General features: G+C 43.6%; 1 protein-coding gene across 2 annotated transcripts in view; it reads left to right on the forward strand.

Annotated features, from left to right (window-relative positions):
* The window catches only part of EYA3 (EYA transcriptional coactivator and phosphatase 3), a 140,819-nt gene that overhangs the window by 79,546 nt on the left and 47,140 nt on the right, over positions 1-14,133 (forward strand). For both annotated transcript variants that reach the window (XM_067530834.1, XM_067530835.1), the window contains exon 6: positions 2,274-2,416. In XM_067530834.1, the coding sequence (XP_067386935.1) occupies positions 2,274-2,416 (143 nt within the window). The remainder of the gene's footprint in view (positions 1-2,273; positions 2,417-14,133) is intronic.

Below are 14,133 nucleotides of genomic sequence, written 5' to 3' on the forward strand. Positions count from 1 at the left end.
GGCAGGCAAGCTGTTGCATTGTGAATATTTTGATCTCAAGCCTTTATTCCCAGGTGGCAGTACATTGTAGTATCTAGCCTGAGGGTTGTGAGTGCACAGGTCTCAGTGCCAGGTCCTTTAGCATCTAATTTGCCACAGATGAAAGAAGATACCTTTGCCAGCTGGGGTTACCTAGATATCTGGTAGCAGTGAGGTGTCTAGGACGGCCCTTGTGGGACTCAGAAGACCTGGATTCAGTTCCTCACTCTGTCGCAGATTTCCTATGTGACCCTGAGCAAGTCACTCAATTTCTCTTTGCCTCAGTTCTCATCTGTAAAATGGGGATACTACTTCCTTTCTGCTACTTGTCATATGTCTTGTCCATTTATGCCTGTCTTGTAAACACATATTTGTTTGACTTCAGCCATGTGAGAAATCTCGCTGAAATCAGTGGTTTTCACATGTCGAATTAACTATTTGCATGAAAGTTTGTAAGACAGAGGTCTAAGATTGGAAGCTCTTCAAGGCAGCAACTGTTTCTTACTGAATACATGTACAGCACCTCGCACAATGGACCCTGAACTCACTTAGGGGCTCTAGTTAAGCTGCATATAATTTTGATGATTGGAGAACAGATGCCCTTGATGGAAGAAGTTATGGTGTTTGCTACTTCCTACAGATATTTCCCTCTTCACATCATCATGCCTTCTGTCTCACCAATATTTAGCTTCAACTGTCTCCTCTTTATTTAGCCACTGATGACATCTAACACTCACATACCTGGAAGAGGAGCTGTCAGCATCAAATGTAAAGGAGATGAGAATAGTCAAATATGTTACATCTCCTGTGTTCTCTTCATCTGTTGTTTATGACACTTTTGAAAAAGGGAGCCAGGTGTTCCAAATCTAGTCACTGGGACTGAGGGGTCCTTTTAGGCTCCTTTGAAAACCTCAATCTAGATGTTTATGTTTACTTTTCATATTATGTTCCAATTGATTAGGGGTTGAATGTAGAGTTTCCTGTTGATCATCTCTAAGATCATTTGTCTTTTTTGAAGATTGATACTACCTTCTCCACCCTGCCAACGATCCTCTGGTACCTCCCCAGTACTCCATGACTTTTCATAAATAATGGTTTAGTAAGCTTAACAACATAGGAAGCATGTCATCCGAACAGTAGAGAAATGGATTTCTCAGAAGTCCTAAATACTCCCTTGCCTGCTTCTTATCAATATAAGGTCTTCATTACTTCCTAATTGTCCAAACCTCACCTTTATTTTTCTTGGTGAAACTAGATTTGAAAAAATCATCCAGTATGCCATTTAAGGGGTATTACTGCTATTTCATCCTCCTAATTTATTAATGGGCTTACTTTCATGCTAATTTATTTGTTCCCTGATGCTTTTTATAATAACCTCACTCATATTGTTAGGCTTAATAGTCACCTTTAGCTCATTCTGCCTTTATCTTTCTCTATCGTGTATTCTGTGCCCTTCAGTGTGCTACTGGCAGTCTTTATTGATTGTGCAGTTTTGTTCAGTTACCTCCTGCTTCTCTCACTTCCATGCAGTTTTTTAAACTCCCTGAGTTGCCCTTCACAAAGCCCCTTTGTTGTCTGCTTGTTCTTTATCTTTTTTATTTTTTTACAAATTGGCATCAGCACCTTGAGTTTCATCTCCAGCCTTCTTCTGTATTTGTAGATTTTAGTATTTCCTCCCATTGCACAATAATTTCTAGATCTCTTAATTCTCCATATTTCCTTCCAAGCTGCACTTGTGTGTGTTAATGTGTTAAAACACTTACAGATTGTAGTATGGACAGGCCCTAAGGTCTTGCTTTGTCACCAAGCTGATGGGATGACTTTCATCAACTAGATTTACTTTTTTAACCCTTAAACTTTTGTAACTGTATATCCCTTTGATTAATTGTTATTAATGATGCTGGCTAGGATTTCTAAGGGAGTTGTGTGCCCAAATCCTACTGAAACCGATGGGTGCTTGGCACCTAACTCACTTAGATTCCTCTGTAAATTCTAAAAGCTATGATTAAGCATCCTGATTTCCAGAGGTGCTGTGTACCCACTGCCCGCAATGACTTCATTTGGAGATATGGGTGCTGGCATGGCTGAAAATCAGGCCCAGGAGCTTCTATCAACTGCTGTAATATCCACTTGAATTCCCTGAATAGTACGTGCCTCTGTGTGTAATTAGCGCATGTTTTTAAAGTGCCTTTTCAGGCATTGTCTTGTTCAGGATGAGAGCTGCATAATGTCAACATTTTAATTCTTTTTTACAGGCCATATGCACATATCCTTTCTGTACCTGTGTCAGAAACAATGACCCCTTATCCTGGTCAGACTCAGTACCAAGCACTACAGCAGACTCAGCCTTATGCCATCTACCCTCAGACAACCCAGACCTACGGACTACCTCCTTTCGGTAAGAAGGAGTCAACAGAAAAGCTGTCAAGTTTTAAATTGTCTGTTCAAACAATGTGTATAATTGTTCTTCCCATTCCCTTTGCTTTTTAAGCAAACTTCCCGAGTGTGGTAGAGGGGAGGACTTACAGAAGAGCACATGCTTGGTTTTTGATAATAGAACAGTTGGAAATGGGGGAATAGTGTGTTTAATTGACAGCTGTTCAGGATTAAAGTGCATTGTCTCTGTGGCGGGGATTTCATGTTAAATAGGTCTTGTAAAAAATCTGATGTACTCACAGTTAATTCTGGTGGGTTGGCAAGCTGGCTGCAGAGATGTTTGATACTTGAGGATCACAGTTTTCTCAAATTATTGCTTGATTGCTTCAGTTAGGGTGACCAGATTGCAACAGTAAAATATCGGGACACATGAGAATGGATGGTAGGGGTTGGGGAACCCGGAGCTCCCCACTGCTGGTGGCTACAGGGAGCTCTGGGACTCCCCACAGCAGCTAGGAACTGGATTTTTACCTTAATATCAGGACAAATGGAGTCCTGATTGTACAGGACAAAGGGTTAAATATCAGGACAGCCCTGATTTTTATCTGGAAGCCTGGTCACTCTAGCTTTAGTTCTGATTTATATACCAGATGAATGGGATAAAGCACCTCTCCAGTGTTGCCCTATCTAATATGTCTGCACTAGGTATAATATTTTTTTCCTTTTTCCTGCTACAGTAGTACAGGCTTGTTGGCCAGTATTAAAATACCTGTTGCCTCACCTCACGTTTCACTGCATGTAGATTGCCTATCACACTATCTCTGAGATTACTCAGCTAATGATAACAGAAGCCATGGAGTTAAATGTTATGTATTAAGTCACTGAAACAGATGGTTATATTTCACTGACATTTAAGTTCTGTATTAGCCATTTCTGGTTGTCACGAGTGATTGTGCCACTGAATTTTCCTTTGGATTTTATCATTCTAATATTGCAAATCCCAAAAGATCAAAAATCATGAGTCAGACCACAAGAAATTGTAAGATTGCCCCCAAAATAATGAGACACACCAAAATCAGTCCTGTCTTTTGCACTGTTCTCTGATTTTTTAACTCCCCCTTCTTTCTCCGGCATTGGCTTGGTGGGTCTTGCCCACGTGCTCACGATCTAACTGATCACCATATTTGGGGTTGGGAAGGAATTTCCACCCAAGGTCAGATTGGCAGAGACCCTAGGGGTTTTTTCATCTTCCTCTGCAGCATGGGGCACGGGTCACTTGCATGTTTAAACTAGTGTAAATGGTGGATTCTCTGTAATTTGAAGTCTTTAAACCATGATTTGTAGACGTCAGAAACTCAGCCAGAAGTTTGGGGTCTATTACAGGAGAGTGTGGGTGAGGTTCTGTGGCCTGTGTTGTGCAGAAGGTCACACTAGATGATCCTGATGATTCCTTCTGATCATAAAGTCTGTGAGTCTGAATGTGGGTGGCAGATACAGCATTGCCAACTCTCTCAAATTTACAGTGAGAGGGGCAATTTTGGCCTTTACTGTAGGAGCTCTGGTGAGAGAAAGAACATGTTATCCTCTGTGGATCAGCCCTTACAAGGAGACACAATACACACATTTCAGTGAACTACACAAGCATTGTGAGATGCTGGGTATCAGGATTTTTGGTTAAATAGCCAAACATAATGATGTGTCTCTTGGGGTATCTGTGGGGACTGATCCCTGGACTTCGGATATAAAATCATGAGCCATTATCACCTAAGCTAAAGAAAGATCTCTTCAAATGGACACAGCTGCAGAGTACTATATGGTTCAGTTGCTGAAGGGTGATGAAGCCACATGTTTTCATGGGGGTTACAGAAATATCTAATTTGCCATGTTACTTCTGAAAGACTGTGGCAGAGTAGAAGAGGCTTGACTCAGTTTTATTAGAGTCCTGGGTTCTGTTACCAGCTCTGCCTGGTGAAATGGTGCAAGCTGTGTTATCTCATTTGTGAAATGAGAGAATGATGGTTCTTCTTGGGATCAAAATATACATGTTAAAAAGAAAAAAAGCTGATCTTAGTAGGAAGGACTCCTCATCTAATCTCTTATTTGATGAGTGTCTGAATCCTCCAGTCCATCTTCTTTACTGCACTAGTGTTCCGAAATTTGCCCTTTCATAGAATCATAGATGTGTAGGGCTGGAAGGGACTGAGGGTATGTCTACACTGTGGAGTGAAGTCGATTTATTTTAAATCAATTTTCACTCACTGAATTTTAGAAGTTTCAGGGGCATGATCACACCACGCTCATTGCGTCAGGGTATTGCGTCCCCACTAGCCATGCTTGGGTCAACAATCAAAGCAGTGCACCATGGGTAGCTATCCCACAGTGCAACTAGACGCAGAGCCTTTTGGGAAGGTTGTCGTCCTCCCATGATGCAATGTGCTCCTTCCCCTTCCCTTCTTGTCTCAATCAAACGGAGAAACACTTTTTCACACCATTTTTCTAAACCCTTCAGTCTGTGCCGCGCGGACGCCATTGCTGGAGAGGGATGGAGCCCACCCAGCTCTGCGTTATCATTGTGAGTGTCACAAACACCTCACAACTTATCCTGCAGTACTTTCAAGGCTGAGACGAATCGCAGTGCGAAAAATTGTGATGTTACTGAGGCCGCTCTGTTACAAGCCATAGTCTGTCATGCAACATCTTCAGTCGGTTGAGTGCCAGTTCTGGTCTAGGGAAACAAGCATTGACTGGTGGGACTGTATTGTTATGAAGGTGTGGGATGATGATCAGTGGCTGCAGAACTTTCATATGCGAAAGGCCACTTTCATTGAACTTTGCGCAGAGCTGTCCCCATCCCTGAAGCGTATGAATACTTGCTTGAGACCTGCTCTGACAGTGGAGAAGTGACTGGCCATCGCTCTGTGGAAGCTAGCAACCCCAGACTGCTACTAGTCAGTTGGGAATCAATTCGAAGTTGGTAAATCCATTGTAGGAGCTGCTGTGATGCAAGTGTGCTGGCCATTAATAGACTTCTGCTAAGAAGGGTAGTGACCTTGGGAAATGTGCAGGAAATAGTGTACAGGTTTGCCACAATGGGGTTCCCAAACAGTGTGTGGGGGGGTGGGGCAGAGATAGATGGCACGCATATCCCTATCTTAGCACCGGACCACCTTGCCACAGAGTACATAAATCGGAAGGGATACTTCTCAATGGTGTTGCAGGCCCTTGTGGATTACAGGAGATGTTTCACAGACATCAGTGTGGGATGGTCTGGAAAGGTGCATGAGACACACATCTTTAGGAACTCAGATCTGTTCAAAAAGATGCAGGCAGGCACATTTTTCCTTGACCAAAAAATAAATATTGGTGATGTTGAAATGCCAATAGTGATCCTAGGGGATCCTGCCTACCCCTTGCTGCCCTGACTAATGTAGCATACACTGGGCACCTGGACAGCAAGAAGGATTTCAATAATAGGCTCAACAAGTGCAGAATGGTGGTGGAATGTGCATTTGGCTGCTTAAAGGCAAGATGGAGCAGCTTGCTCACTAGGTTAGACCTCAGTGAATGCAACATTCCAACTCTTATCTCTGCCTGCTGTGTGCTCCATAATGTTTGTGAAACAAAGTGTGAAAAGTTCTCCCAGGGTTGGGTCATGGAGGCTGATAGGCTGGCCGCTAATTTGGAGCAGCCAGATTCCAGTGCTATGCTAAGAGCCAACCATGGAGCGCTGCGCCTCAGGGATGCATTGAAAACCCGTTTTTGGAATGAACCACAGTAATATACATCTCTGTGCTGTGCCTTCTGTTCCCATCCCCCACCCTTGCATCATTGGCCCGCTCCCTTTTTTCCCTGCCAGCAATCCCTAAGCTCTCCATGAATAAGGAGAAATGTTTTTTAAAGGAGTAAAGTTTTATTGGTGATCAGTTATGAGGGGGCGGAAAGGAAGATTATTTAACATTCTCATAAGCCTGCTTGGGCAGCCAGTGCAAAGTGTGACTGTGAAGACAGCAAATCACACACATTCCTAGTTCTCAAAGGGGCCATCGTCTCTTTCTGCTCGTCTCCATCGGCGTGGAGTGCACACATATTGCACCCTGTTAAACCTCCTCCTAGAGCGCTTGGGGGTGGAGGCAGGGAAGCAGCTTGTTGGCTGAGCATTTTGCAGGGCTGCAGAGGGAGTCTGTCCTGCCGCTGCTCTTCCTGGAGCTCTACCAGACTCCTCCTCATGTCAGACTGATTCCTTATAATATGCAACATCTCCTGTTGGATTGCACACTCCTGCTCCTGTGCTGATTTTCTGTGCTCCATGTCTAGTTTTTTGACAGTGACATCCTCCAGGCTCTGAGCTCTGTGTCAGCAGCCGTGGAGGCATTCATTAGTTCATTGAACATGTCATCCAGAGTTTTTTTCCCCCCGCTTCCTAATCTGGGAAAGATGCTCTGTGGGAGTAGAAAATGGGGTGAATGCCGAAATGTCCACTGTAAGGCAAGCAAAGCACAAAGTTGCCATTGTTAGCTGACCCCATGGAGTAAAAGAAATGTTACAATGTAAATAGAACTCCCTTTCATATTCACAAGGCAAAGCCAGATCCGCATATCAATTTGTACCTATCGCCCAGGTTGGAGTGGCATTTCAGACATGGTAAGTAAGGGGCCTTTGCATCCATTACAGGGAAGTCTGTATAGCACTAAATTCCCCAATCCACACATAACCAAGGAGAAGGATCATTGGGCTCCCCTTTACCATCCCAAAGACCAGTTTGAAAGGAGGTGGTCAAAAAGGGATTGGAGGAGAGCTTGGGTGAAGTGTCGCTGGAGAAAAAAAAAAGAGGCACCAGTTCCCAGACCCATAAAGCCCATGCCAACAATCTCATGGCTAGGAATTGTCAGTGCAGGGGCCCAGGGACACTGTCCACGGCAGGGGAATAACATGCAGTGACTATATTGGTTATGTCCTGTAAACTTGTGCCATCTTCCCTAGGTGACCATGTGTGATATCAGTCTCCGGAGGGTAATGCAGGAGGAAAGGGAAGATTTCCTGCAAGCACTGGGGTACAGACCTGGACCATATGCTGCTATGCAGTGTTCCGCAACGATGCCTGCTCATTTAATAGCAGAGTAGAAGGGAAAAGTGCCCTACTGTGGCAGACAAAATAAGGCTGCCCTCCCCAGAAACCTTCTGTAAAGGATTGCAGAATACCTATGTGAAAGTTTCCTGGCGATATCCACGGAGGATTCTTGGAGCATCCCTATGCACATAAATAGTGTGCTTAGGGGGTAACCCTCTGCTGAACCCCCAGGAAGCTCATCCCCACAAAAACACAAACTTCTTTTTTCCCACAAATAAGAAGCTGGACTAGGGACATGACAACAGAAATGCAATTTGCTACACACGCTCACCAGATGTGCCTTCCCCAGCATCTCAGTCTGCAACACTGTCCTGTTACCAGCTGTGCTGCTCTGGGGTAATGAACAGGTCCTGGCTGTCTGGGAGAATGGATACCCCACTCTCCTGCCTCCTGTTCTCCTCATAATCCTCCTCCTCATCCACAGAGTCTTCCTCATTCATCTTATACTGTGATTCTTCAGAGGTATCACTGCCGAGAATCGCTTGCAGCTTCTCATAAAAGTGGCACGCCTTTGGTGATGAGCCAGAACAACTGTTCGCCTCCCTAGTTTTCTGAAATGCCTGCCTCAGCTCTTTGATTTTAACACGGCACTGCTGCCCGTCCCTGTTGTGACCCTTCTCCACCATACCACACGATATCGTCTAGTAGATATCTAAATTTCTTTTGCTGGCTCGGAGCTGAGCCAGAACAGATTTTTTACCCCATGGGCTGATGAGATCCAAGACCTCAGGTCAACTCCAGGCTGGAGCGCGTTTGGGGTGTGCAGTCTCCATGAGCAATTCAGCTCCAAAGCTCTCTTCACGCTGACCAAAGAAAGACATTTCCTGGGGCTTGCAGGGAGGAGTTATTTCCTGTTTACTTGGCCACAGTGCAGCAGAGTGCAAATATCCAGAGTGGTCACAACAGAGCATTATGGGATACCTTCTGGAGGCCAATGACGTCGATTTACGTTGCGCTCTGCTTACATTGATGCTCGTTCAACCCATAAAATTTGACTTTAGTGCTATGCCACTCGCGGAGGTGGTTTTATTAAGTCAAGTTTTACCGCAATTTAGATCAGCAGAACTGACATACCAGTGGAGATGCATACTTTAGGTGATCGACATAAGCCACATTCCGTCGACCTCCATTGTCAATGTAGACCAGGCCTGAGATAGGTCATCTAGTCCAGCCCCCTATGCTCAGGCAGGAGTAAGTATTACCTAGACTATCCCTGACAAGTGTGTGTCTAACTTGTTCTTACAAACCTCCTGTGACAGACTCATGACACTAGCGGGATGAAAGCTATAGAAGTAGGAGTCTTTGAGAGAGAGTGTGTGTGTGTTGGGTGGGGGGACATCTGTTAGAAATTCTGGCTCTTTGAAGAATGGGAGAATTGAGTGACTTTGAGGACCTGCTGCTTCAGCCCTTCCAACCCAGTCTGTGTCATTAATGACCAAGATTCATTACCATTTTGGGGACATTCATGGAAAGAGGTCAACTGAATTGGTGATGTCAGCATAGTTACTAGTGGATAAGAACTTACATTGCATTTGGCCCCATTGGTGTCCATCTTGGTAGATCCTGGGATCTGTGTAGGTGTTGGAGACTGAATTCCCATTTCACCTATAGGGGCGCTTCCTTCCATGTGCAGGGGGGTTAACACAGAGAAACGGTGCTGCTGCTCTCTTTATAGCTAAGTCTTCACTCGCATGTGCTATTCATGAACATGCTGTTCACTAATGAAACAAGAATGCCTACCTCTGCAGACTTCCCATACTATGGTCATGAGTGCATGTGTGTCTGCCTCTCTCAGTGTCTGGTCTGTGATTTCGGTACGTTGGTTCAGCTTCACATAGAGTTTTCTGTGAATCTGAGCACTTGCTTAGAGGTTCTTTCACTTGCTACCATAGATGACCTGTGCACTGAGAATTCATTGTACTGTGAAGATGGAGAATATGTGCTGAAGTTGTATTGCTCTGTATGTTCTCTTGTCTTCCTACACATGTTTCGTTGATTATCCTGAAAGTGTGGGATTTTTGTGTGAAAGTGTTTAGACCAAGATTTTAAACAATGGCACTTAGACACTAAATCTAAATCTATATTTAGGCATCTGAAGAAGTGGCCTGATTTCCCAAAGTATTAAGAGTCCTGCAGCCCCCATTGCCTTTAATAGGAGCTGCTGGATTCTCAGCTTCGTTTAAAATCTGACCAGTTGTCTGACTGTTGGTTTAGGAGCCTCGTGGTAGGTTCCTGATTTCTTAATCTTCTTAACCAAATGTGAGGTAGGCATTGAAAGATGTTTTTATATTAACATATTATTAAATAGCAGCCCTAGGATAGTGCATACTCAGTCACTCTGTGGGAATGGCACATGCTGAGTCTGGCCAACAGGTAGGAACTAGGGGACCGAGCATGTTCAGTGCAGATGACTGGAGCATGACACTGCCAGACGCTAGCAAAACTCTAATGAACACGTGCAAACTTGGCTAAATTGGAGCAGGCTTTCGGAGGCATTTCTGACCCCCAAAGCATGGTGGCACTAGAGCTTCTCAATGAAGTGATTATACCATTTTTTAAGGAGAGCAAAACAATGTATTTTCCCCTAAAGGACAGCTAAACCATTTTTGCTGAAACTTTCATAAATAAACAAATCCCATCTGAGGTTAGATGCCCAGTATGGAAAATAGCCCAATGGTTTGTTTGGCATTAGCTCTGCTGTCTATAACAATAATGTGGCTGGCTTTGTAAGATGATATGTTATATCACATTAACATAGGTAGGTATTTTTGCAGCAGTAGTGCTTAGTGAGCACTGTAGTTAAGGCTGAAAAAAGAGTTTCCTTCTCAATCCCTTTTTTCATGTTTGGTCTCAGCCCAAAAATGAAGGCTTTTCTTTGGCAAATTTGAGCCAGTTGCGTTCAGTCATCTTCGAATTATATCAAATTGGAAAAATACACTACTTCCTACTTCTAAAAACTAATTTCTTTCACTGTAATGACTCAAACCCAGATGAACTGTCAAGGTTCTGTCATGGATGCACACATCACTGTGCAATTTCCATCCACACTAAGGAAGTTCATCGAGGCCACATATAGAGATTTGAAGTGGTCTGTACAGGTGAACAACCAGGCAACAGAGTGGTTCATTGTGGACAGTGGCGTGAAATAGGGCTGCATTTTATCTCCACTGTTGTTTGGCATCGCCATAGACTGGATAATGAAGAAGTGTATAAGCAACACAAATACCGGTATAGCGTGGGTGGATGGTGAATGCCTAGAAGAGCTGGACTTCAATGATGTTGTGCACAATACCTCTAAAAAATTACAAATAGAGACAGACAACTTGGCAAGAATAGCAGACCAAGTGGGGCTCAAAATTAGTTCTGCTAAAACAAACATCCTTGAAATCCAGACATCATCCATTAATATCACATTAGAAGGCAAAAATATCAAGAAAGTAGATCAGTTAATCTACCTGGGCAGCACCATTTTAACCAATGGAGACCTCAAGAAGGCGATAACATCAAGGATAGGAAAGGCATCCACAGCATTTACTAAACTCAGCGACGTATGGAAATCAAATATATACATCTCCAGAACAAAACCGAGAGTTTTCAATTCAAACATAATCTTGGTGTTAACATGTGCCTGTGAGAAGTGGAGGTCTACTAAAACATTAGACAGAAAATTAGGCGCCTTCAAAAATAAATACCTATGACAGATTCTAGGCACTGGTTGGAACGACTTTATTGCCAGCTAAAAAACCTGAGAAATCAACAGCCAGCAGCTCGTTTCCACCAGAACAGAAGGAAGTGCTGGACCTATTTTGGGCATATACTCCAATACACAAATTGCCACGTGAAGCTGTCAACTGCTGTGAGGAAATGAGGGTGTGAAAGAGAAACCTCAAGAAGAACCCTTAGCAGGGAGGACAGAATAGTTGATCTCAACACCACAGAACAAATGGAAGCAGCAGCAAATGACAGAGAGGAATGGAAGAGGCTGGTTTCTGCTCTGTGCACCAGTTTTGACACAGGAAGGATGTTTTAAAAAAAATAAAGGAAATGCCTAGAGGTTGATTGCTGCCTTTGAGCCAGCCAAATGAGATTCTTTTGCTTTCCTCTGTTGTCCTCCTCCTTTTACTTCTAAGTAAAACTTGGAAATTAAAGGCAAACAAACTAACAAAAGTAATCCCACTTGTAAGATTTCCCAGTTACAATGGGGAAGCGGTTGTCAGAAAATGAAGAATCTCTTTGGCAGTTCTATCTCAGCCACTTGGCCCTTGTGCAGTATTACTGTTCTCTGTGTTTATTTAACATATAATTTAATATATTGCTATTTAATATGCCACAGGATGTACAGTGTGGCTAGGTTAACTTTGCTGAAGGAACCTGAAGTTTTGTATTTCCTTACTCTGATTTTAACTTTACAATAATAACATTGTTAAACATCTAATCGAGCACCCTTTAAAAAGTGTATCTTGATTTTTTTAGAATTCCTTTAAAAAAGTTTTCTGTCCTCCTGCTGTGTTTGAAAGGGTCACACCCTTCACCCATTCTGCTCTCTCTGTGTACTCCTGCTACCTCTTCAGTTTCAGCTTTGCTGCCACTACTAGTGGTAAATACCCTCTTCCAGAGAATAAGGAATGACATGCACCACCAAGAGTAAAATTGACCTTATGTACACAAAGTACTGCCAAGTGCATACAAACAAGTAATAGATGTACTGTTCTTTACTCTTTCAATTTTAGTGATCCCTAGGCATTATAACAATAGTAGGCATAAGGCTTTAAGCTGCGAATGTGATTTTTCAGGTTGACCGTGTCTTTTAGCTGTGGTTTTTGTGCTTGACTTCACCTTGTCTTTTTTTTACAATTGTCATTCATCGTGGAAGAATAAAATCCAGTCACAGCACATCCTGTAATTTCTAATACCAAGCTAGTTGGAGGCGCAACTGAAATAAATGTCAGCAATGTGTAAGACTTGCACGTACATTGAGATCTGACCTGGCAGCAGTCAGCAGTTTTATTTTGACTTTGAAATATGGCTACTGTGGGATTTGGAGATAAGTACAAGAATATAGCAAAAATTAGTCCACAGTTTAGTCCAGTCACTTATAGTCTGAGGACATAAAATATTCAAGATATTTAAACAATTTTACAAAAGCTTTCTCTGTTGCAAGTGAATTTCCATTATGCATTTGCTACATGCAAGTGTTTGAGTATGTGTGCCATAACCCATGTGTGTTTTGTGTATGTTGTGCTCATCGGTGTCACATATTTGGTACCTGATTCAGAAGTGGTTTCAGGATTCTAATCAGTCTTTTTGAAAGGTACTTAAATCCAGAGTTCTGCAACCAACCGTAATAGCTCTAAAGGAACAAACTAGTGATTAAATAGATGTTTGTAAGAGTGTCTAGATGCATAGTTAAGTGCCAGGCTCCAAGACCCACATATAAACCATCCCTTGAGCATAGAGACTGTTTATGTTGAGCTGTACCTTGTTAGCAAAACCATGTCTAAACAAAGTTCTTGCTAGCAGGAAACTAGTGTGGGTTCACTGGCCAGCGTACAAAGGGATGAATGGTTATAAATAAACAGTGATACAGAACCATACAAGTTAAGGCTGAAGAGTCAAAAGTCTGGAGATCTTTTGCAAATAGAATAATGGCCTAATTTGCATATTTGGCAATACATTGCTTTATTTACATACAAGATAGCAAAGGTCCTGATTAGAAAACTTATGTCTGATCAAGGTATGGTATGGAATGAGCTTTAGGAACCTGGGAATTGCTGTGCTCCTGGCTGGTCTGGCATCTCCCTGGACTGGTGTCCAGCTAACTGGTGGCTCCTTGAGGTTCTTCTTCTGACCTGGATGGAGGGTTGCTAGCTCCAGGTACTCATTGCTTTCCCTGGCCTGGGAGGGGGAATTGGCTGGTTACTGCCGTCCAGGTGGGGAGATGTTCTGGCTGGACTGCTAGCCCTTGGCTACACTGCCCTGAGCTGCTGGGCTCTTTCTGCTTTCTCCTCCCCTCCTCCTGTGAGAATGGTGTTAGTTCCTGAGGGGTGGAGGGCAGAGCCCTGCTTGCTTCCTGCAGGAGCTCTGATTGGCTGTGTTTCCCCAGGAGGCAGGCAGGTGGGGAAGGCAGCCAATCAGAAAGAGTTCCCCTTCCCAGGCAGGGCTAAAATTCACTAGCAGGTTGGAGCTTCTTCCATCATCGCCAGGTGGGTGCCAGTCCCAGCGAAATCCCGTTCATTGTGGAGACATTGCCGGAGTTGGTGATGCTGGAGTTAGTTCAGAAAACAGCTAAACTCAGGAGTTTGAAGAGGTCTGCAGACCCTTCTCCAGACAACGTTGCCTTGTTGAGATGCTGTTCTTGCTAACTCAGTTCCAACCTGAGTGCAGTGGGCAGTCGTGAAGGGACACATTGACTGAGAAGTCACACTGCTGTGTGTGCGCCCCTGTTGTTACCGGCACTGCTTAAGATCATTGGAATTGTAAGAGGTTTGAGGAAAAGCTTATTTTCCTGTCTGCAGTTTGTTTACTGTGAACGTTTGTGAGCCCTGCCTGTACAGGCCATTTCACTGTTTGCCTTGGAGGCAGTCAGTCATTTCCCCCCGTTGTGTGGTTTT

The sequence above is a fragment of the Emydura macquarii genome, unplaced genomic scaffold (assembly GCF_026122565.2).
Source record: "Emydura macquarii macquarii isolate MOO-44397 ecotype Brisbane River unplaced genomic scaffold, CSIRO-AGI_Emac_v2 contig_3113, whole genome shotgun sequence".
Lineage (NCBI taxonomy): Eukaryota > Metazoa > Chordata > Testudines > Chelidae > Emydura > Emydura macquarii.